The sequence below is a fragment of the Ursus maritimus genome, unplaced genomic scaffold, assembly GCF_017311325.1.
Source record: "Ursus maritimus isolate PB19 unplaced genomic scaffold, ASM1731132v1 scaffold_3, whole genome shotgun sequence".
Taxonomy (NCBI): Eukaryota; Metazoa; Chordata; class Mammalia; order Carnivora; family Ursidae; genus Ursus; species Ursus maritimus.
The window spans coordinates 69,941,295-69,964,426 of NW_024425563.1; the positions used below are offsets into that span (position 1 = coordinate 69,941,295).

Below are 23,132 nucleotides of genomic sequence, written 5' to 3' on the forward strand. Positions count from 1 at the left end.
CTATTTCCCACCTAATATTATAATGAAACGTTTAATCTGCTTCTCCAATTATCTGGTAAACTTTCTGAGAACAAGGGTCACATCATATCGAGCTATATATCCACTGTTCACCATAGTTATTGGCACATAAAACACCTTTAATTAATATTATTTACTGAATATAAGGATAAAGTCCTATGTTCTTAAAATCATTAGTTTCCAATTTGAGAATATAATCTGTTTATTTCTTTGTGTGCTTGTAAATAACTTTGGGAAAAAAACCCATACTTGCCTAATGGGGCCTTATTCTGCACATATATTTATGGACACGGAAAGCAAAATCAGTATTATTTTCCAAGAACAGAGAAAATATTTCAAAAGAACTTGCTATTTTGGGGGGACCTGCTTTGTCCTGGCCTCGTTCCCCAGAAATTACAGTCACCAAAGTGGATTTGATCCTCAGTTAAAACAAGTTGAGCAATGAATGAAAAAATAGAAGGAAGTTGCTTCGCAGCCTGGAATGCCACCTGGGACGAAAAGGTGACTGAAAGAAAGACAAATGAGCCTGAATGTCCGACAGCATTGTGGAAGCACCATAACAGCTCTGGATGGCCTATTGCTAATTTCTCATTACTTAAGGAAAATGATACCCTTATTTGTTTATATCACTCTTTTTTGGATTTTGAGAGCAACTGAACATGATTCCTAATTGACAGGAAAAGACAATACAAAGTTAGAAGAAAATTTAGGAAAAAGTTTACATTACCTAAGATAGGAGAGAGATAGTCTCAAGACTGGAACAAGCAGAAGCCACAGAGAAAAGGAAAGACACAAATGATTCTATGAAATACCAAAAAAAAAAAAAAGATATGGCAAATGATGCCATAAACTAAGACCAAAAAAAAAAAAAAAAAAAGACTGACAAAACCTATTTGCAAAGAAAGTTAAAGTTTTGCCATTGATATGGCAAAAATAGACAAGGCAAGAAACAACAATTGTTGGAGAGGATGTGGAGAAAGGGGATCCCTCCTACATTGTTGGTGGGAATGCAAGTTGGTACAGCCACTTTGGAAAACAGTGTGGAGGTCCCTTAAAAAGTTAAAACTTGAGCTCCCCTATGATCCAGCCATTGCACTACTGGGTGTTTACCCCAAAGATACAGACGTAGTGAAGAGAAGGGCCATATGCACCCCAATGTTCATAGCAGCAATGTCCACAATAGCTAAATCGTGGAAGGAGCCGAGATGCCCTTCAACAGATGACTGGATTAAGAAGTGTGGTCCATATATACAACGGAATATTACTCAGCTATCAGAAAGAATGAGTTCTCAACATTTGCTACAACCTGGACGGCACTGGAGGAGATAATGCTAAGTGAAATAAGTCAAGCAGAGAAAGACAAATATCATATGATTTCTCTCATCTATGGAACATAAGAACTAGGATGATCGGTAGGGGAAGAAAGGGATAAAGAAAGGGGGGGTAATCAGAAGGGGGAATGAAACATGAGAGACTATGGACTTTGAGAAACAAACTGAGGGCCTCAGAGGGGAGGGGCGTGAGGGAATGGGATAGACCGGTGATGGGTAGTAAGGAGGGCATGTATTGCATGGTGCACTGGGTGTTAAACGCAACTAATGAATCATCGAACTTTACATCGGAAACCGGGGATGTACTGTATGGTGACTAACATAATATAATAAAAAATCATTAAAAAAAAAAGGGTTACATTGATAACATATAAAAGAGAACTAAAAAATTGATAAGGAAAAAAATCCAATAGAAAAAAAATGAGTAAAGATATGAATGAGCAATTCATAGAATTGAAAAATCAAAAGAACCAACTAATGTATCAAAAGATGCTCAGCTTCATAAAGTTAATGAAATGCAAAATTCAGCACCAAAAGAAACCTCTTACTCATTTTATTGCAAAAAAAAAAAAAAAATCAGCAATAGTGAGTTTCTGGGGGAAATACTCTCGGATGGCAATAAGAATTATAACATTTCTGAAACATAATCTGGCATTATTTATTAAAATTAAAATGGCATGTACTGTGTACGATACTCATTGCAATACTGTTCGTATTAGAGACAACCTAGATGTCGAAAATGAACACAGATATGGCTTCAGATACTTATTGCTATATCCCAAACTTAATGCCTCAAAACAATTATGTTATTTCTCACAGTTTTATAGGCTGGCTGAGCAGGGTTTTTTTTTGTTGGTTTCACCTCTGGTTCCTCTGTGGGTACATTCAGCTAAAGAGTCAGCTGGGCTAGCAGATCCAGAAGAGTCCACTTTCATGTCTGTTGGTAGATGCTCTCCACTGGGGAGTCTTGGTTCACTTCTGAGAGACCTCTCATCCTCCTATAAGCTAGATCAGCTTCCTTATATGGGATTTGCAGGAAATCATCCCTTGAAGGTCTCTTAAGGACTAACCTCCAGATCTCACACATGGCTTATACCATATTCATTGGTCAAAGCAAATCACAGGGTCAACCAAGACTCAAGAGATGGAGAAATAAATTATCCCAAAAGAGAGAAGCAGCAAAGCCACATTGTAAAGGGGAATGGATACCAAGAAGGAAGGAATTTATGGTTGTTAATCATTCACCACAGGTAGGTAGGAGTGAGTGTGTCTGGATGTACACACACACACACACACACACACACAGGAATACTATACAGTCATTGAAAAACAAAGTGTAGAACATTTAATATAGTATGTTATCATTTTTATGTGGGGAAATTATGTACACATTTCATCATATATATGTATGTTTATAAATCCTGGAAATACACTTAAAAATTAACTAATGAAATACTGAGCTATGTAAAGTAGTCTGCACGCTGGCTGCGGATAAAGGGCACTGAGGGCATGTTAGGAAGGCCAGCAGAGTTGTGAGCCAACCAGCCGGAGGTGAGGATAAATGGGTTTTGTGTGGAGATGGGCAGTGGCACAGAGTTGTAGGCACAGTCAGGGGTTGTAGATTCACAAAAAGGCACAGGCCAGCAGGCCCAGAAGTCAGTGACACAGGGTGATAAAAAATGGTCTACATGGCAGGGAGAATGGTAACATGCTAAGGAAGTGAGTCAAACAACTGGGCAAATGATAATTACACTGAGACTAATGTGAAACCAAGTTTCCTACTTCCACACATTTATAAATGTGGAAAGGAAGAAGGCTAGAAATAACCCTGGAGTATTAGACTGGAATTGAAAGTACAGGGACAAACTTATGGTTTAATAATATATACACCCAGGTACAGAAATAATTATGGATAATATATATGTGTGTATTACATATACCTGTATATACAAACCATACTCAGAGTCATACATTTCCTAGTTCCTATAAGTAATGATACCCCAGTAGCAATGAGCACACTAAGCCCCTAAATCTTTGTTTTTAAATACCACCTTTTACAAAAACAAACAACAATAACAAAGACCAAACAGGATTCCTTGGAGAAATGGCTGATTCCAGGGCTAGACCAGGCAAAGTACCGAATGAACAAGGAACAGCATGTTCTGCCAGAAATGCACAATGAATGAGATGGGAGCATGATAAATAGGCATAGGAGCCACCCTGAAGGGGCTCCCACAGGCTAAATCAGGAACAATTTAAACAGCAAAATAAGTAATAGTAACAAATCACAACAAATTAAATAAAATAGAAATCCATGAGTCCTTACTGATCTAATAAACAATTAAGTGGGGGAGAAAGGAAAGCTCCACTTCACAATAAAATCCCAACTAATACAAGTAGAAGAAATAAGAGAGTGATATCATTTGGCAATCATCATAGAAGTGGTTAATTAAGGTAAGAGTCTTCACTGATAGCCACATTAAGGCTAGTGACTAGAGACTCCTGATGAGAAACAAGATGCTGGCGTAATTTTGAAATACCTCTCCACAAATACTGATCAAATACAAAAGGATACCAAAATTATCGACATTTTTTAATTAATTAATTTGACAGAGAGCAAGCCAGTGAGAGCACACAAGCGGGGGGATGGGGGGTTGGCGGGCAGTAGAGGGCGAGGAAGAAGCAGGCTCTCAGCTAAGCAGGCAGCCTGACCCAGGGCTTGATCCTGGACCCTGGGATCACGACCTGAGCAGAAGGCAGACGCTTAACCCACTGAGCCACAAAGGTGCCCCTGATCGACGTTTTAATCATCAGCAGTGGCAAGGCTGACATCATATGCCTCTGGATACAAAGTGCTAAGAAGAGCACAGACCCATTTCTGTGGTATTCCTGCCAGGAATGCATGAACTGACTGGAGTCACGAGGAAATATTACATGAACCTAGGTTGAGGGTCATCCTACAGAATGTTGGGCCTTGTACTTTCCAAAACTGTCATGGACACAAAAGAGGGAAAAATGAGGCTGAAGAAGTCTGAAGAAACATGACGACTAAACACAACATGCATTCCTGGATAGAATCCTGGACCAGAAAATAAAGAGATATTGTTCCAACTGTCGATGAAATATGAACAGGTTCTTGGACTAGGCAACAGTGTTGTACCAATGCTTATTTTCTGATTTAGAGGGTTATATGTTGGTTATATGAGAGGGCCTTGCTTTTGATAAAATAGACACTCGAGTTTACAGGTGATGATACACCATGTCTGCTGCTTACTTCAAAAGGTTCAGAAAAAGACTATAATAATGGGTATGTATGCATGTATTTTTACACACATATACTCATATGTATGTAATGTATGTATGGAAACAGAGAGAAAGGCAATAGAAGAAATGCAGTAAAATATTAACAATGGTGAAATCTGAGGGAAGGGGATATTGGCGTTCTTTACCCTGTTCTGGTATCTTTCTTTAAGTCAGAGAAAGTCATCTTTTCTGTAAATCATCTTTTCTGCCCGAGGTTAGGAAATAGAACAAAAACCCTGGCTTAAAATGTTTATTTACAAACATTCCTTTACAATACTTTGAGGGGATAGATTAAGAAGGAAGACAATGTTTTTATGCTTATTTGGAGAAGAGCATCTCAATGTTTTTAAATGAAGTTCCCTTCTCTTCATGCATTTTCAATAGGCATTTTACAGTTCAATCAAGAAAGGAATCTTGACTTACTCATCTTTACGGTCCTAGCACTTAACACATTTATAATTTAGTTATTGTTATATACTTGAACAGGAACTCCCAATATTGTTCCAATCAGAAAATAGTGACCTGAGTATCAAGAATTCTGCTACATGGAAAGGAAAAAACTGTCTGTGTCAAGTTAAAATATGTCTGACTGGGGACAGGAAAACATCAAGGATTACTTTTCTTAGGAACTTGAAGGAGGAATATTATCTGTTCGATAGTTCTAAAAACAGGGAGTGTGTAACCAGTGGCAAAGGCCTTAACCTCAAGAATGGCAAACTGTTGAGATTTTATGTTAAAAACAAAACAAACAACAAAAACAGAATAACATGTTTAGAATACAAATGAGGTTTTTGGAGAAAATAGTTGACAGTGGAAGATCATCTTTTTAAAAAATGTGAAGAGGGTCTGAAAAATGATTAGACTGAACTATATCAAATTGCTGGTAAAGCATATATTCTAATAGATGAGCAAGATCATTTTTAAATCTGAAGGAATACATTTTCATTGCAGAAACCAAAACTCTCCAGACATTAGATGGTTGTCAAAATTAAACTCAAAAAGCTGAATAGATTTCATATAGCTTAACACCCTATCTTTCCTGGAGAATACACACATTTTTAAATATATTTTATAAGTTGTTGGTCCCATTGCTGAGCTAGAAAAAAAAAGTTACATATGCCTGAAGATCTATATTACAGTTAACCATAATGACTTCAGAACTGTCTTTTCTAAAGTTTCAACAACTATTGAATATTACATTGATAGTATATAATGCATGCACTTTAGAAAATAAATGATATTAATACCTCAGGAAATGAAAATCTATTCAAAGCATTATTAGAGAATTAAAAATTGCTATAACTATATTACAACTTCTTTTTTATGGAGGAATCTTAAGGTTGAATCTTCTCTAGCATATTATATGAGTAAAATAACATTCAGCATTACTTTAAATCAGAATCTGTATGGTTTTTAAACAGAGATAAAATATTTTTTAGGACTGTTGTAAGAACTGAATGAAATTATGTATATAAAGCATTTAGCACGGCAGCTAGTACAAGTGAAGCACTCGTAAATGGCATTTAATGTATTTATTCTTATAGAAAGAATATGAAACCCCCGAATACGATAAAGTGACTTCAAAACCTATTAGAGATGTCCGTAAAGGCAGATGGATAGAATCACAGTTAAACATCTAGACTGGCAAATTCAATGAGGAAAGCAACTGTAATTTATTTATACTTGTAATCCCAGAATCTAACATAGTGCCTGGCATACACAGTAGGCATTCAATAAAAGTTTACCGAAATTAAGTGAGTATGAAAGTATGTTATCTCAAAGCAAAAAAAAAAGGTAGTCTGAGATTGTCTGAAAAATAAACGTAAAGTCCAAAAATTATTATTCCCTAAGCAAGTCACTTTGAGAAAGGAAATAAAATACATCAGCATTTTTAAAACCACACACAGAAACTCTTCTCAGACTGGTCTTTTAAATAATGATTGAGCCACTTTCAAATCTGTTTTGGCAAATGTGTCACATATAAGTCTAATATTACAGAAAAGTATTTTAAAACTTCATCTAAATAAATGTGTTCATCCTCAGAGTAAAATTTCATCTAAATAAATGTTGTGTTCATCTTCAAAGCGGAAGAAAGCACCCAAAGCACTGAGGAATCTTTTCTAACTTCCATTCAAAGAGACTCAGATGAGCTTAATTCAAGTTCTTCCATCTATTTATATATGAAAATTGGCTTGAACTTTCACTTACAAGTACATTGTAAATACACAGATTTCACTTTCACAAGTTCAACTGCACACTCCAGAAAAGAAAGAGGAAAGAAAGAAAATCAGCTCTCTCAAAAGTGGGCAGTGCTATAGGAGTACAAAAGAGTAACTAAAAAAACTTTTGTCTCAGCAGCCACCTGTTAGAACTCATCCTTATGGCATAATCTGCATGGTTTTGGAACATTTTCATATTGAAAATTCAAAATTCCCAGTGCAGTTGGCAAGGGAAAAAGTGTAATATGAAAATACAGTGCTATTTTCCCCACACTACTTCTAAAGACAACAGGGATCAATAGACTTCAACAACAACAACAACAACAACAACAACAAAAGACTCTACCAAGTTATGGCCAATTACCTCACTCACATTTGGAAACTCATCAATTTTCTGAAAAGCAAAACCACACCTGTAATAATACACTCAACTTTGTACAGCACTTGGCTTCTGAAACAAGCCAATAAAGTATACTTCCAGACAGACAGTTGGAGCTACACCTCCTGAGCCTACTTCAAACTAAAATCTGTGAACAATAAAGTTACAAATCAAGTAACAGCTCCAAATCAAGTGCTAAAAGGTTTTGAAAACAACCATAAAAATCATTAAACACATCTACCTTTCTTAACACAATGACTATGTTTTCAGAAAAAAAATAAACCAAGGCTACCAGTTTACATTACAGAACAGTTTACAGAATAGTAGCAAAGAACTGCAATATGCAGACCAAAATTATTCTTAAATTATTATTTACTTCCTATAGTGCCCTGGAAAGTGTCATCAGCATGAAGGCATATTAAGAGCTATTGTTCAGTCACTGACAGCATTAGAATTATTTTTTAATCTAATTTCTGGAAAGTTCTGTAGTGGCAGTTTAAATAGCAAACTAAATTCAAAAAGAAAAAATGCCTAGCCTGAAATCTGGAAATACACATTGAAGACATTCACAGTTAATTTCTTTTTTTAAACTAAGAAGCAGTAAGGTCATAGGCACAAGTGTGTAACATCTGTAGGTGGCTGATCTAAATCAGTAAAAAACGTCTCTCTGAAATTAATGACAATATCTTACCAAATACAATCTGACATGATCTTTAAAAATCACTTTAGAGTTTTTAAACCACTAACAATTCAAAACCTTCCAATACAAAATTTTCCACATCATACACACACACACACTTCGTAAACTAAGAACTAAATGTAAATCCAAAACACTAAAAATCTAAAGAAAGAAAAACAACGGAACTATTAGGCCTTTGTTTTTACATTCATTTCTTAGCTACTAGCAAATCTATTCTGGAATGGGTCTTCATTCCAATACAAGATTATTTAATATGCCAATTCCGTATGAATAGCTTGTGAGACTAATTCTTAAAACCTCTTCAGGAGACGCTTAATTACAGCTCTAGTTCCAATTTCCTGCAACTCAAACAGCAATGTACATTAAAGAGCTTATACACAGTTAAGAAGGAATTGGAATGAAGGTCCAGGGAGCGATCCATTCTTTTGTTTTGGTGGCAGACGCTGCAAAAATAAAGGTCCATCAGAGCTATCTGCACCTATCCCCACCCATTACAACGATGCAGAGCACTTTCATCCATCCGTTCAAGACCCTCTAGCCCACGAGATCCGCCGAACCCGTGGCTTTCCACGTCTCAAAAAATGGGCGGAGGAGGTTGCGAGGTCTGGGATATAGACAGAAAGAGAGGGAGGACACATCTTTGAGGACAGAGGGACAAGGAGATGCATCTGGTTGGGGAGGATGGGACGCGCCACTGAGACCTGCAAATTCGCTGGGAGAAAAGCCCCACAGGACCGACAGAGGGTGTTGCCTGTTCAAGGATAGGGATAGAGAGGGGTACAATTCTCCACAAGAGGAAGGAGACACACTAGTGGGAGACCCGTGAGGGCGTGAACTAGGCAGCGCTGAACTCGGAGCCCAAAAAAGGGTTGAGATAGCCTCATACACACTCGTACGGTGAAGATGAGACTTACGGTTACTTCCCAGGCTGAGGGTAAGGGTCGGGTGGACCCCGCAGCTATGCAGTTCTGCCACCGCCGTGGCCGCCTCTGCCTCTCGCGCTGAGCAGGTGACCTCAGGTACCCTCCCCGCCCCACCCACCCAGGCGGGCGCCCCCTCCTCGCCCGCCCGGGTGCGCCGGCTGGGCAGAGGCTGCTGGGGTTGAGGGTGCGCACTAGAGGCCCACGAGGAACACTGCGTGAGACGGAGGCGCCCGCGACGAGGTTCAGACTGGGCGGGCGCCCCCCATCCCTCTCTGGCCGCCGCGCCGCCTCACTCAAGGGAGGGGAAGAGGGGGCGGTGGCTTTTGCCTCCGCCTCGCGGTCAAGTCCGGCTCATGCTCAAGCCTTGCGCGCGCGCACGCAGCCCGGGCCGTCCTCCTCCCCTCCCCCGCCGCCGGCTCAGCCGCTGGCGTGCTGGCCGGTGCTACCCCTGTCCTCGAGCCGCCGCCACCAACCCCTGACAGCCCAGCCCGCAGCCCCAGCGGGAAGCAGCAGGAACGGCAGCAGCTCGTCCGTCGACCCGGAAGCTCTTCCGCCGCCAACCGCGACGCTGCAAAGGGTGTAAACCCGGAAGTGATTTCCTCGCCCCGGTAGCGGCGGGATGGAAAGCAAAGGCCTTCGAAGACCTGGAGACCCCGAATTTTGGGAGAGGGTGATATCGTGCTGAGGTGCGAGGAGAGGGAAGGACGATAAAGAACTAGTCGGCAAGAGTTTCTCTGAGTCCAGAGACCGGGCTCTTGAGGCGCGTTTTGAGAAGCGCGGCCGAACACGTCTGGCGGCTTCTGGTGGCCACCAAGGGTTTTCCTGTTACAGGAAGTTAGGCCTGGCTGCTGGGAAACAGAAGGGAAGGAGGAATGAGAAAGCGGTGACGGCACCCCGCCCCGCAGGTGACTGTCCCACCCCGTGAGTTGAATGTAGCGGCCCCGAAGGTGCTCCGCCGCCCTCACGGGTGAGACGAGGAGGAGCGAGAACCAGACTCCAGCGAGAGAAAACAGAGGTGGGAGGCTGAAGTATCTCCACATCTAGTTTCTCCAGGCAAGGAATTTATTTCTTACAAGTAGTAACAAAGAAGCCAAAGCAACTCTTGGGGTGGCAGCTCTTTGAGCAAAGAGGCATGCACGTCTTTTCCTGGTAGTGGACGTTGATGGGTGGTGACAGAGGAAAAACTTAGGCAGATTATTTATTTTTGTCATTTCAGGGAAAGCTATTCACAACTTGTCATTCCAGCTCAACTCGCCTCTACACTTCTTTCCATCTTTTGAGGCTTTTGGCTTTCTTTGCTTTTTATTGGTGGTGTTTTTTATCTTCAAAAGAAATCTTTGATGTAGCTGGCCTCGGAATCTCACTCCCATTCCCTTCTCACTCTCTTGGAGAGCTTGTGTGCTTTCAGTTTGTTTGCAAATGCGTCTTTATCTCTGCATCTACAGTCTCTTAACTGCTTTGATGGCCTCATCTTATTTGGGGGAAATGCCAAAAATACAAGTATGTTTTTTTTAACAATATAAAAACAATTCGCTCCATGATCTTTGCCTCTTAACCCCATGCTACTGTATTAGTTGGTTCCCTTAGAATTGGGTTGCAGAACTACAGCAGCAGCTGATACAGAGCATATTCAGATACCCTAAGTATGAAATCATGATCCTCCAGATAACCTTAAATAACCTGGGTGTTCACTGTGGGATTTCATTTGGTTCCCAATGCCAGTTATTACTTAGTTCCTTCTCTATTAGCCGAATTCAGTGTAATTGCCTTCAAAAACAATTTGAAGATTATTAAATATCTTAAATTACAGAACAGAATGTCACTTAACAGAAAGAAAGTCTTTGAAAATTATCAGTGACACTTGTTGACCCTGGTGAGTGATGATTAATAGAATTGGAGGGGACAAGGAGAAAGCAAGCTGACTTAAAAGTAGCACGGATGGCTCTCTCCTATTCTACTTTATTAATATGTCCTCCTCTCTTTGTAGCAAAAGGATGATATTTTTATGGTCAGCAAATCCCTGTAGAGGAATTCTTACTGACATTTAGTCTCCATTTCTTCTTCTTAATGTTATAATGTTTTACAATAGTGAATTGTTCTAGGAGAATGTGGAAGGATCAAGTAACTTAGCTATTTCACCTCAGCTTTTTTTTTCTTCTATAAAATATGGATGATAATATCTACCTTCATTAGGTTTAAGGGGAATAAAATGAATTAATATATATAAAGCACTTAGCATAGTGTATAGCACATAATAAGCGCTGTAGGTGTTAGCTATTCACATTATTTTAAAAACATTAAATGTTATATTCAGAAAACAAAAGCAATAAAAACTTAAGGACAACTTGATAAAATCACTTTGGCTGGAGGGAATAAAATATGCTTTATCAATGATTTTCAACTATGTGGACAGAAAGGTTTTGTGGGTTTGGCTTGGTTTGGTTATTTAAAGTTGACATGGGTTTAAAAGATGGAGAACCATTGCTTAAGGGTGGAAGAAGGTGGGTCATTTTCTGTCTCACGAACATTTTACAGAGACCTAAGATAATGTCCCATTTCTTTGTTTTTATTTATGAAAATACACTTTCTGATCATTGCTGGTAATTTCTATTGGCATGTACTTTGCAAACTGGTAAATCCTCTTGTCAGCTTTGACTTCTGCTTGTTAAATTTACAATACCCATATTCACATACTGAATCTTCTCTTTTTTTCTGGTGTAAAAGGCTTTAGTTTGTTCGTCAGTACTCAATATAGCAAATGATTTTATTGAAGATACAATTTATGTTTTGTTAAACAGGACTGTCTGGTATAGCAAAGAAATGTTAACAAGCCTGCCCCATGGGGACTAAATGATATTTGCACTCCTCCTCTTTCCCAGTCATAGTGATAACCAGAAATGTCCCTACATAGTTTCAAATGATCCCAGGTAGGGTACCCCAATTGAGAACCACTTCTGCATATTTTAAGGCCTCATTGCTTGGAACATTATCATGTATACCTAAGCATTTTTCAGAACAGAATGAGCCATAACAAAATGTCACCTATTTCCTACACTTAGTCATTTGAAACTTTATCTAAAATTCAGTCTAAACATATTGCTAACTTTAGTACTACCTTTCTCTATTATTTTTAGCTTGTTATTCTTTTCTAGTCCCTCTGCATGTGTTTCTGCTTTAGCAGTTTTGCCTTGATATATTAGTAACTTTTATTCTTCTCCTAACTTAAGCCTTTGTTTTCTTCTTTCATGTTACATGGAATATGTATATTTCAAATATTCAAGTAGGAATATTTCTTGAAAATCAATTGTTAGAATCTTTCAGGGATATGTTTACATTAAATGGTATAAAAGCAAAATACCATAATCCTCACGATTATGCCTTTTTCTATTAATCATATTTGTTTATCTTTTAAAAGCTGAGTGTACTGTGGAATACTAAATATTCCAGAGAAATGATGAGTTAAAATTAATAAAGCATTTTCCCAGATTATTTTTTAAATATAAGTTGATAGCACAGGAATTGATTGCTTTAAATTGTGTTTAGAAAACTAAGGATTACTTGATTTCTCTTTTAGGTGCTTAATAGAAAAAAAGGTTTGTTTAATTGTGCTACATTTGTTATACGGTGTATTCACAATACAGTGTCTTTTTTTTAAACAAGGAAGGTAGTGCTTGAAATACAAATGCTTGTTGGAAATTCCTCAATGGATACTTAAAATTAGTTTTGGGGGAAAAGTGTGTGTGTGTGTGTGTGTGTGTGTGTGTGTGTGTGTGTAAAATATATATTAGGGAGAAAATGTTGGAATTATCTAGGGAATTGATAATGGAAATGGGAAATATTCGTAAGTCAACATCAGAAAGATTTTATCCACTGACCACATGTTTTTGACTCTGTGATAGGTGTCTCCAAGGAAAGTTATAAGGTATACTTTAGCTTATCCAAATGTCAAATATCAAAGTTCTTTCTAAAGATTTTGGAAAGAATGTCAATGGCAGCTGCCTATTTCCCGCTTCCAGACTATTAACAATATGACATTTACTTGTGTTATTTATGGAAAATAAGTGTGTAGTATTCCAAATCACTATTTCAGGTCATTATTTGCTTAGTATTTGGAAGACATTTTATAATCATATCACTTTTTTTTTAGGTCCAAAAGGCAGATTCTTATGCTGTTAACATACAAAAGTATGTATCTCCAATAAAGTTTTTTTACCTTTCACAGAAAAGGAAAAAAGGACCAACAGGAAATCTGAAAATTATAAAGCTAAGGTTTTGAATAGTTCAGGATTAAAATACAGTCATCTCTGGCTTGCCTTTTAGGTAGTACATATATTCCAAGATAGAAAAACAAACATGTTATTTTAAAAATTGTTTTTTGAAGTGATTATGTTGATTATATGTCTTTTAATATTTCAAGGGATTTCTATGTTTGTTTGGTAAAGCAATGGGAAATTCAGAAAACATAGAAGATGCGTATGTTGCTGTTATTCGTCCAAAGAATACTGCCAGTCTCAATTCTCGGGAATACAGAGCTAAGTCATACGAAGTGAGAACAACTTACTAACATTTGATTTGCTACCATTGAATGCCATTTTCATTTACATAAAGTCTTATCATATCTTCTAAATTCTTGTTGACAACCTAGATCTTGAAAAGGTAGAATTGATGCTCCTAGATCTCTGCCCATCACTGTCTTTTTGTCTGTTGCATGCCTTTTGACCATTTTTCTATTGATTGATAGGTATAAATTATTAGATATTAAAAGTAGTCCTTTGAGTCTTCCTTACAACGTATAGATTTAGTTTTAGTACAATTTATGAAATGGCTCTCAAAAATTAAAGAAAATTTGCAGAAGTCCGCTCATTCCAAATTCCAATGTAAATATTGTTCTTGGTTATTTCCCTAAAGAACTCTTTTTAACAGTTCATTTTAAAATATCTTTGTACCTTTAATTAAAGTTTTAAGCAATTAAGTTACTTCTCTGTAGTCCTCAATTTTATTAAATATATTAATAAACATGATTGAAGCCAAAACCCCCCCAAAAAAACCCTAAAACAGAATTATCTTTTCTATGCAGCAGATTCCAAGCATCATAGAATACTTCTAACCTAACTCCAACTAATTTCTCTAACACTTTGCTCAAATTGCTTTTTTAAGGTTAGTTATCTGAAACCTATTAAAGGATATTGCAGAGGCTCTCAGGAGGCTGCTGCTTCAGCAGTGCTCTGGTTTACTAGTTCTCAATCCTGGCTGCACCATTTAATCATCATTAAAACTTCCAGTACTGGGGCCACACTTCCCAGACATTCTGATTTAACAGGTCTAAGATGAAGCTAGACATTGCTGTTGTTCTAAAAGCTTCCCAGGATATTCTAATATGAGGCTGGAGTTAAGAAAGACTTCTGGCTTATTATATTCTAGGGCAAGTAAACTTTATTTTAAACCTTCTTTCTTTAAATTTTTCTCATCTAAGATTTTGTTGCATGAAGTTCCTATCGAAGGACAGAAAAAAAAGAGAAAGAAAGTTTTGTTGGAAACTAAACTTCAAGGCAACAGTGAAGTAACACAAGGCATATTGGATTATGTAGTAGAAACCACCAAACCAATTTCTCCTGCAAACCAGGGTATTAGAGGTAGGAAACCTTTTTTTTTTTTTTTTAATAGAGTTTGCTTTAAGTGCTTGTAGAGAAAGATATTTTTAAAAATATATTAAGATCAGTTTCTTTTGGGTTGCGTGGCTACCTCAGTCGTTAGAGTGTGCGACTTTTAATCATGGAGTTGTGAATTCAAGTCCCATGTTGGGTTTAACATTACTTAAGAATAAAATCTTTAAAAAAAAGAAAGGGGGGTTCAACTTCTTTTTATGTTCCCTTCCATTAAAAAAAAAAAAAACCTGAGGGGTGCCTGGGTGGCTAAGTCGGTTAAGTATCCACCTCTTGGTTTTGGCTCAGGTCATGATCTTGGGGTTGTGAGATCCAACTGCCTCCTGCTCCACACTTAGCAAGGAGTCTACTTGAGATTCTCTGCCTCTCCCTCCCCCCCCACACCCCACTTTCACGGGCATGCACTCTCTCTCTCTCACTCTCAAATAAATAAGTAAAATCTTCAAAAGAAAAAAACTTGAAAAAGACTCAGAAAACTTCTTTTAAGGTGTAGCAAAGCCCTTCAAGAAATAACTTGACTATGGGGGGCCTCGGTGGCTCAGTCAGTTAAGTGTCTGCCTTTGGCTCAGGTCATGATCTGGGGTCCTGGGATCCGGTCCCACATTGGGCTCCCTACTCAGCAGGGAGCCTCCTTGTCCCTCGTCCTCTGCCTGCACCCCCTACCCCAGCTCGTTCTCTCTCTCAAATAAAATCTTAAAAAAAAAAAAAAGGGGGCGCCTGGGTGGCACAGCGGTTAAGCGTCTTCCTTTGGCTCAGGGCGTGATCCCGGCGTTATGGGATTGAGCCCCACATCAGGCTCCTCTGCTGTGAGCCTGCTTCTTCCTCTCCCACTTCCCCTGCTTGTGTTCTCTCTCTCGCTGGCTGTCTCTATCTCTGTCAAATAAATAAATAAAATCTTAAAAAAAAAAAAAAAAAAGAAAAAGAAAGAACTTGACTGTAATGTTTTTTTAAGATGAAAAATAGTTAAAAAAATTGCAGTGTTAATGATTTGTTCAGTAGAGATAGGAAACCAAAGAATGGCTTGAAAACAAAGAGAAAATATAAATCGCTTTTGCTAGAGGTATAGTTCTCTAGTTAAGTATCTTTGAACTACTATTTTTATTTCTCTACTTCAGGACAGGGGAAACTAAAAACCTTGCTCCGTAACTAAGTGAAAGTTAAGATTCATGGATTAAAATCCTATAAGTTGCAAGGTAGCAGAGGTTTCTTCCTGTTTAGTCACAGGAAGAAGACCCTTTTCAAAGAGCCAAACTGAATTACTGAAGCATTAACCTTGAAAGGTTGAGGCCGCATTTAAAATATTAGGTAATATATAGCCTAGGAAACTGTTTAAAAATTAATGATAATTTTCTCAGGCTGTAGCCTCATAAGAAGTGGGTAGCAGTTAAAAGTTAGAGAAATTATAAACTATATCCAAGATTCAGGCATTATTATTAAGAAGCTAAAGCTAATTTCAGTCACATAGCTATTGAAAACAGTTGTTCATAAGGTAAGACATACCTCTCTATGCCTACTTTTTGGGTTTTTAAAGCTTATTGTTTTTTTTTGTTAATCTTTCTACAGATTGTCTAATTCATCTGTTTTAGTAAAAAGTCTTTGTTGCAGAGATAGGGCTGAATCCTGTGATTCGAGTTATTATTTTGGGTATTTGTTACGTAGAGATAGCTAAACTGTTAGCCTCTGATTCATAATTTTTGGAGGTATCATTCACCATTTTTTACCTTTCCAATAGGTAACCCTCCCCAATAGGGCCCGAATGGTTGGAGCTCTAGCATTATAACTCAAGATTAAAATAAGTTACTGCATAAATTTACAGATCTTTGGTATAAATTCCGAGTCCCACAAAGAGAATCTCCTTTTCCTAATTATCAGATTGACTTTTTAATAAAATGATCTATAGCTAAAAAGGGGACTATCTTTATGGGTGATCCAGGCATGTAAATGGCTTTTTTTGGATGCCACAAATTTGTCGGTCTTTTCTACCTCAGTCTGGGCCTTCTCTGATAAATTTTCATCTAGACTTGTTTTACTATTGCTAAATTGTTATAGTAGTCAGCATATATCCTGAGATCAAATTCCTGAGACATATATCCAAATCACATATTTGAGCTAAGACAGACCAGTCATAATTTGCTATGAATTAGCCAAACTCTGTCACTTGGTCCATTCACCCAGAAGGGGGATGGCAGTGGTGTCAGTGTTAATAAAAATGTCCTCTGGCCCAGAGAAAGGGGTAGTACTCTTAGAAGATTTTCTGGCAGCTTTTAATAAAAGAAATTAACCAAACTAATTATATTAATAAGCTATACCAGATCCTGACTATCCTATTTCTTGGGTTTTCCTAAGTATGAAATATTTCATAGAGTAATAGGATTCCTTATATAAGCATCACATGAAAATCACAAATGACTTTATAATAGCAGTGGTTATACCTTACCTTTTTGTGCAGTGGCATTGTATCGTTTGTAAAGCGCCACCACACTTACCTATTAATGAAATTCTGAAATTGGTCCTGTGAGTTGGTATATGGTCATTTTCACATCTGTAAGTGGAAATGCACATATAGGTTGTTATCAGCTAAAATCATATTCCCATTAGTAGAGGAGTTAGGACAAGAACCCTCATTTCCCAGCTTGTAGTCAGTGCTTTTATTTTCCCCCCCACAAAAGATCTCATTACATCTATAATTTACAAAGTAGGCAGTTAAACAGTGGGTCAGAACTGGGTTTAGGGATGCAGCAAGGCAGAAAAGATTAAGTGGGACAAAGCCTCGGGTTAGACAAAAGAAATTGCCTCTGAAATGAGATGTTATTCTGTATCTAACACTTATATTTTCTACAAATGTCCAATTTGTAAAATAATTGTTTGGGGGCTATAATAATAATGGCCTTGATAATCACAAATATTGACTCTATTATTTTGTACATAAGTGAAGCTGCTTGAACTCTTATATTATCTACCTGTCCATAGAAGGCATCCAGCCAGGCATTCCTACTTGGGTCAGGAACAAGGTTCTATATCTTGGAGTGGGAAGATTGGAAGGGTTGACGAAAATCATGGCAAAAGTGTCTAGATGAGAGGTTTTCAAGTGCATGACTTGATGGTTTTTATTTATAGCCCCCTTGCGGCCAAATCAGGAAAAACAGACTAAGAGTGGAGGTTACAATTCAGAACAGTAGTTCGTAGCCCAATCAGATTTTAACAAAAACTGAAATTGAAGGGGTACCGAGGTGGCCCAGTTGGTTAAGCATCTGCCTTTGGCTCAGGTCATGGTCCCAAAGTTCTGGGATTGAGCCCCCTGTCAGTCTCCCTGCTCAGTGGGGAGCCAACTTCTCCCTCTCCCTTTGCCCCACCCCCCTGCTTGGATGGGCTTGGATGCTCTCTCTCTCATGCTCTCTCAAATAAATAAAATCTTAAAAAAAAAAACAACAACTGAAATTGAGGGTAGAAGTTGAATGTTAAATGAAGAGCTACTAAACTTTAAGACTTTGCAACATATGGGGCACCTGGGTGGCTCAGTCGACTGAGCGTCCAGTTCTTGATTTTGGCTTAGGTCATGATCTCAGGGTTGTGGGATCCAGCCCCAAATCAGGCTCCCTGCTCAGCGGGGAGTCTGCTTCTCCCTCTTCCTCTGCCCCTCCCCCCCTTGTGCTCGAGTGCTCTCACTCTCTGTCTCAAATAAATAAATAAAATCTTTGAAAGAAAGAGAGAAAGAAAGAAAAAAGAAAACAAGCAAGTGAGCAAGCTTCTCTTCTAGTGAGTCAAGACCAGGATCATAAATCTACTGGTTCATTGTCTACAGAATGATTTGCATTAATCTCAGAATGAACAGTTTTTATTAGGGCATATCATAAAATTGGTTGTTTATATATTTTAACTCCTCTTAATGCTGCCTTTTAAAAATTTTTCTAGTTCTCCAAAAAAAAGGGGGGGGGGCAAACCAAAAAACACTCTTAACAGTAGAGAACAAACCAGTGGTTACAAGGGGAGGTGGGGGGTGGGATGGGCGAAATAGGTGAAGGGGTTAAGAGTGTACTTATCTTGATGAGCACTGAGTAATATATGGAACTGCTGAATTGCTATATTGTACACCTGAAACTAATAACAACATTGTATGTTAACTGCACTGGGATTAAAATAATTTTTTTTCTAATTCTCAAGGTAATTTATAAAATTTAAAAGCTCATTCATTATTTTTATCTTTACTGATTTTTAAAAATGGTTAGGAAAGCGAGTGGTACTAATGAAGAAATTTCCTCTGGATGGGGAGAAGATGGGAAGAGAAGCAGCATTATTTATTGTTCCATCAGTTGTCAAAGGTAAAGAGTCTAAGTTTTATGAATCTTTATCTAATTTAGATGCTAAGTTAAAGTCTACTGAGGAATTTAGTAACTTACATTCATACTTACTACTATAATACTGTTTTAAAATACTTATTTTTCAGTTAGTAGTTAAGATGAGGAAATTTATTACTTAAAAAAAGGTATTTGATTTCAGTGTAATATTCAGCCTTCTGGACTAAACAGTAATGTTTTTGTTTCTGGTTTTAAAAGTAGAATAAAGAAGTGAGGAGGGAAGCCATAGTTGAAATTAAAAATTTTCAGGTTATAATAAGGGATTTTTTGAAGGATATGACTAGAAATAGATATTTCAGTACTTTGGAACATTAACAGACTATGATCAGGACCTATCTGGTATTTGGCACGAGAAAATGTTAATAATAGTTCTAAAATACTCTGCCTAACAGCCTTGGTAATATTTAAAGAATTCAGATCCGATGTCAAAATTTAATTTGAGCCTTTAACATCCTGGAATAATTGAAAAATACTAAATTTCAGTGCAGACCTTGCAGCCTACTAATTTTGTGCCTTTCGGCAAATCACCTGTAAGCCTCAGCTCTATTTGTAAGATAGGTATCTGCTTCTACTAGGTTCATTGTGCTGGAAGAATTCAATGAGGATTTAGATGTGAAAACCACTTTGGAAACTTTAGAGTACTGACCTCCTATAAGGCAGTAATAATACTGATGATAAATTAGTGACCCAGTCTGGATATGCCATCAGCATGCTGCTGACACAGTACTTATATGTATTTTATTAGCCAGCTCTAGCATTCCAGATATATATATATTTTTCCCCAGCCATACTTAGGCTAAAAAGTACAATATTTTAAGTGGTGTTGGAAATCTTATTATCAGAGTTTTACAGTATTGTTGAAGAAGAGAAAGAGGAAACAATTTCTGCAATCCTCCAAAATATAGGTCTTCTAATTCCAAATGGATAAGGTCACAGAACTGGTCATCAGTTTAATCAAGGTCTTCTATATCCAAATCTAAGACAATTCAAGTTACACTTAACTACTTTTTAAAATATACTATAGAATTTTAAATGAAAAACATGCAGTTGTAAACCTTTTATATGATGGCATTTTTCATTTTCTTTTTCAGATAATACTAAATATACATATACTCCAGGATGCCCAATTTTTTACTGCTTACAAGATATTATGCGAGTCTGTAGTGAATCCAGCACTCATTTTGCTACACTTACAGCAAGGATGTTAATAGCTTTGGATAAGTAAGAAATGCCACTAAAAATATGTTTTTAATAAATCCAATACAGGTTCATAGTAGAAATTAGCTCTGATGGAACAGAATAATAAAATTAATAATATACATATGTAACACACGTTAAGTTTTTGAAGTACAATATAAAAACGAAAAGCCCCAAAGACAAAATTGTCCTGGTTTGCTTGCAACAACTAAACTTTTTTCAAAAATGACAAAGACCGTCCTGGATTAAGAATTAAGATTCCTTGTTACAAAACTAGATTTAGTTTTTTTTGTTGTTGTTGTTTTTTTAATTTTCAAATTGAGTTACCACTGCCTTTATATCCCCTCCTATTCTGCACTAGTTCCCTTATTTCCATCCTTCCTCCACTATTTTAATAGAACTAATTATGTCTTTAAAAATAGTTAATCTTAGGAAACAAACTGAGGGTTGCTGGAGGGGAGGGAGGTGAGGGAGATGGGGCAACTGGGTGATGGACATTGGGGAGAGTATGTATTGTAATGAGCACTGGATATTATATAAGACTGATGAATCACAGACCTGTACCCCAGAAACAAATAATACATCATATGTTAATTTTAAAAAATAGTTAAATAAGTGAATGACTATGTTGCCTGGGTGGCTCATTTGGTTAAGCGACTGCCTTCAGCTCAGGTCATGAACCTGGAGTCCCAGGATTGAGGCCCCCATTGGCCTCACTGCTCAGCAGGGCCTCTGCTTCTCCCTCTGACCCTACCCCCTCTCGTGCTCTCTCTCTCTCTCTCTCTCTCTCTCATTCTCTCTCAAATAAATAAAATCTTTAAAAAAAATAAGCTAATTACTAAATTTCTCTTTGTTTTCCCTGATTCTGGGTCAAATGGCTCCTCAAGTTGTTCTGATAGATTTAGTATTGAGTTACTCTTAGCAGTGAACAAGCCTGTCATGCCTTTGTCCTTCTGTAACTACAGAGCTAATGTCCTGCCCATCTCAGCGGTTCTGATTTTAAAAGTACTTCATGTTTTTTGAAAGGGTTTTTATTATAATGGTATATGCATTTGTTAAAAATAGTTTGCTGTGTCTATTAACAAAACTTTTATTATTAGTAAATGAAGTACTTAATGAACACTAGTTAAAAATTTAAAAATCTGAATGTAATATTAGAACGTATCACATCTCAGAGTTTGATGGTCTACTTTTTTCATCTTCGTTTTTGAACAAATACTTCTGTGACTTCTTCTTTCTATTTTGCCAGGTGGTTGGATGAACGTCACGCACAATCTCACTTTATTCCAGCTTTATTCCGACCTTCTCCTCTTGAGCGGATAAAAACTAATGTCATAAACCCTGCATATGCTACTGAATCAGGTCAGACAGAAAACTCACTACATATGGGCTACAGTGCACTAGAAATAAAGAGTAAAATGTTAGCCCTAGAGAAGGCAGATGCTTGTATTTACAACCCTCTGTTTGGATCAGATCTTCAGTATACAAACCGGGTAAGAGTTGAGTGAATTTTGGCTCTGATTTCAAAAGACATTTTATCTGAAATATAATTTTTTTCTAAAGTAAATGTACCTATTACTAATTGTAAATGTTAAGATGACAGCTAGTTAGTTGTATTTAATTAGTTGTATTTAGTTGTATTTATATCTATTGAAGTCAAGTATCTAAAGCTCTTATGGGGATTTTGTTTTTTCTGTTTTCCCTTTTTAGGTAGATAAAGTGGTAATAAATCCATACTTTGGTCTAGGAGCTCCAGACTACTCAAAAATCCAAATTCCCAAACAGGAAAAATGGCAGAGAAGCATGAGCAGTGTCACAGAAGACAAGTACTGTTTTGGCTTTACTCCACATTGCTTTTCTAAAACTTACATTATAATGTTAAAATATTGTTTAAAATGATATATGTAATTAGTATGCAGTGTAACCATTGCATAAAAGATTTAGTTTGCAGCTGCTAAGTGACATATGGCTTTCATAGATATGTTTGTTTTGAAACAATCTGAATTTCAACAGTGCTTTAAAAAAAAATTTATCTGTTTTTAATGATCAGGGAACGACAGTGGGTAGATGACTTTCCTCTCCATCGAAGTGCCTGTGAAGGAGATTCAGAATTACTAAACCGCCTTCTCAATGAAAGATTTTCAGTCAACCAATTAGATAGTGACCACTGGGCACCCATTCATTATGCATGCTGGTAAATGGATTACTTTTTTTTTCTTATAAGGAATGAATCTTTAGTTATAAATGTTAGTGCTTCTTTTCAGAACTGTTGTCATTCCAGCCACTTTTTCTCTACCATATTTTGCTTTACGGGCTTCCTATTTAGATCTTTGATTACTGTTTATATGTACCACTGTTCAGAATTACAAGGTCTGCCCCATGGGAAAAGTATCATTGGTGTTTTAGGCATTACCAAGTCATCCTGTATAATAGCTGATGACTAGCAAGTGTCATTATACATCCCTAGGTCCCTTATTCACCCTTGTAATTTCTATTGTTTTGTATTGGAGTTACATTAAGTCTGTTTACCCTTACTATAAAATTTACATGAGGTAACTACTTATGATTTGACATCGATCATGTTAGAAAAGTATCCATTAAGTTCTGTGGGAAGCTGTGGCATCAAGAAACTCCCCAAAGCCTTCATTAGAATGAATGTCATTCTTTATTTATTTATTTTTTTTTTTTTAAGAGGAGAGGGATTAGCTCACAAGACTGGGGTTAGCTGTTTCCACTAGTTGCCCATCGTAGCTCTTGCTCTCCTACTCTTCCTACGTAATAGTAACTCTTCCCCTCAGCTGAGCTGAGTTCTTGCATTTGTGTTCGTAGCGGTAGTTAACTGTCAGCTATAGTTTATCCTCTAGAAGGGATGTAATGAAGTTATTTACCATTATTTCTTATGAGAAAGTTGCTTTTGACTTATTGTTTAAACTGATCGTCCTTGGCTAGCTTAAGAAGTGCCTACATTATTCACTGCTTGTTAAATGTCCACTAATTCTTAGCTGAGCAACATTTAGCAAGATACTTCACATCTCTGTATCTCA

At 37.3% G+C, this 23,132-nt stretch overlaps 2 protein-coding genes across 9 annotated transcripts in view; one reads left to right on the plus strand and one right to left on the minus strand.

The window, feature by feature from the left end:
• Positions 1–8,996, minus strand: part of ANKIB1 (ankyrin repeat and IBR domain containing 1) — a 181,072-nt gene extending 172,076 nt beyond the window's left edge. The window contains exon 1 of the mRNA XM_008686227.2: positions 8,865–8,996. The gene's annotated coding sequence lies outside the window, so the exon portion shown is untranslated. The remainder of the gene's footprint in view (positions 1–8,864) is intronic.
• A 756-nt stretch (positions 8,997–9,752) lies between these two features.
• KRIT1 (KRIT1 ankyrin repeat containing) overlaps positions 9,753–23,132 on the plus strand; it is a 38,122-nt gene continuing 24,742 nt past the window's right edge. Inside the window, exons 1-9 of one of the 8 annotated variants that reach the window (XM_040644282.1) lie at positions 9,754–9,888; positions 13,021–13,058; positions 13,316–13,419; positions 14,347–14,506; positions 18,763–18,855; positions 19,983–20,112; positions 21,338–21,581; positions 21,799–21,914; positions 22,139–22,282. In XM_040644282.1, the coding sequence (XP_040500216.1) occupies positions 13,040–13,058; positions 13,316–13,419; positions 14,347–14,506; positions 18,763–18,855; positions 19,983–20,112; positions 21,338–21,581; positions 21,799–21,914; positions 22,139–22,282 (1,010 nt within the window). In that variant the 5' untranslated portion in view covers positions 9,754–9,888; positions 13,021–13,039. Of the gene's footprint in view, positions 9,927–13,020; positions 13,059–13,290; positions 13,420–14,346; positions 14,507–18,762; positions 18,856–19,982; positions 20,113–21,337; positions 21,582–21,798; positions 21,915–22,138; positions 22,283–23,132 lie in introns of those variants that run through there. The other 7 variants (XM_040644283.1, XM_040644281.1, XM_008686225.2 and 4 more) reach the window with 7 other exon arrangements.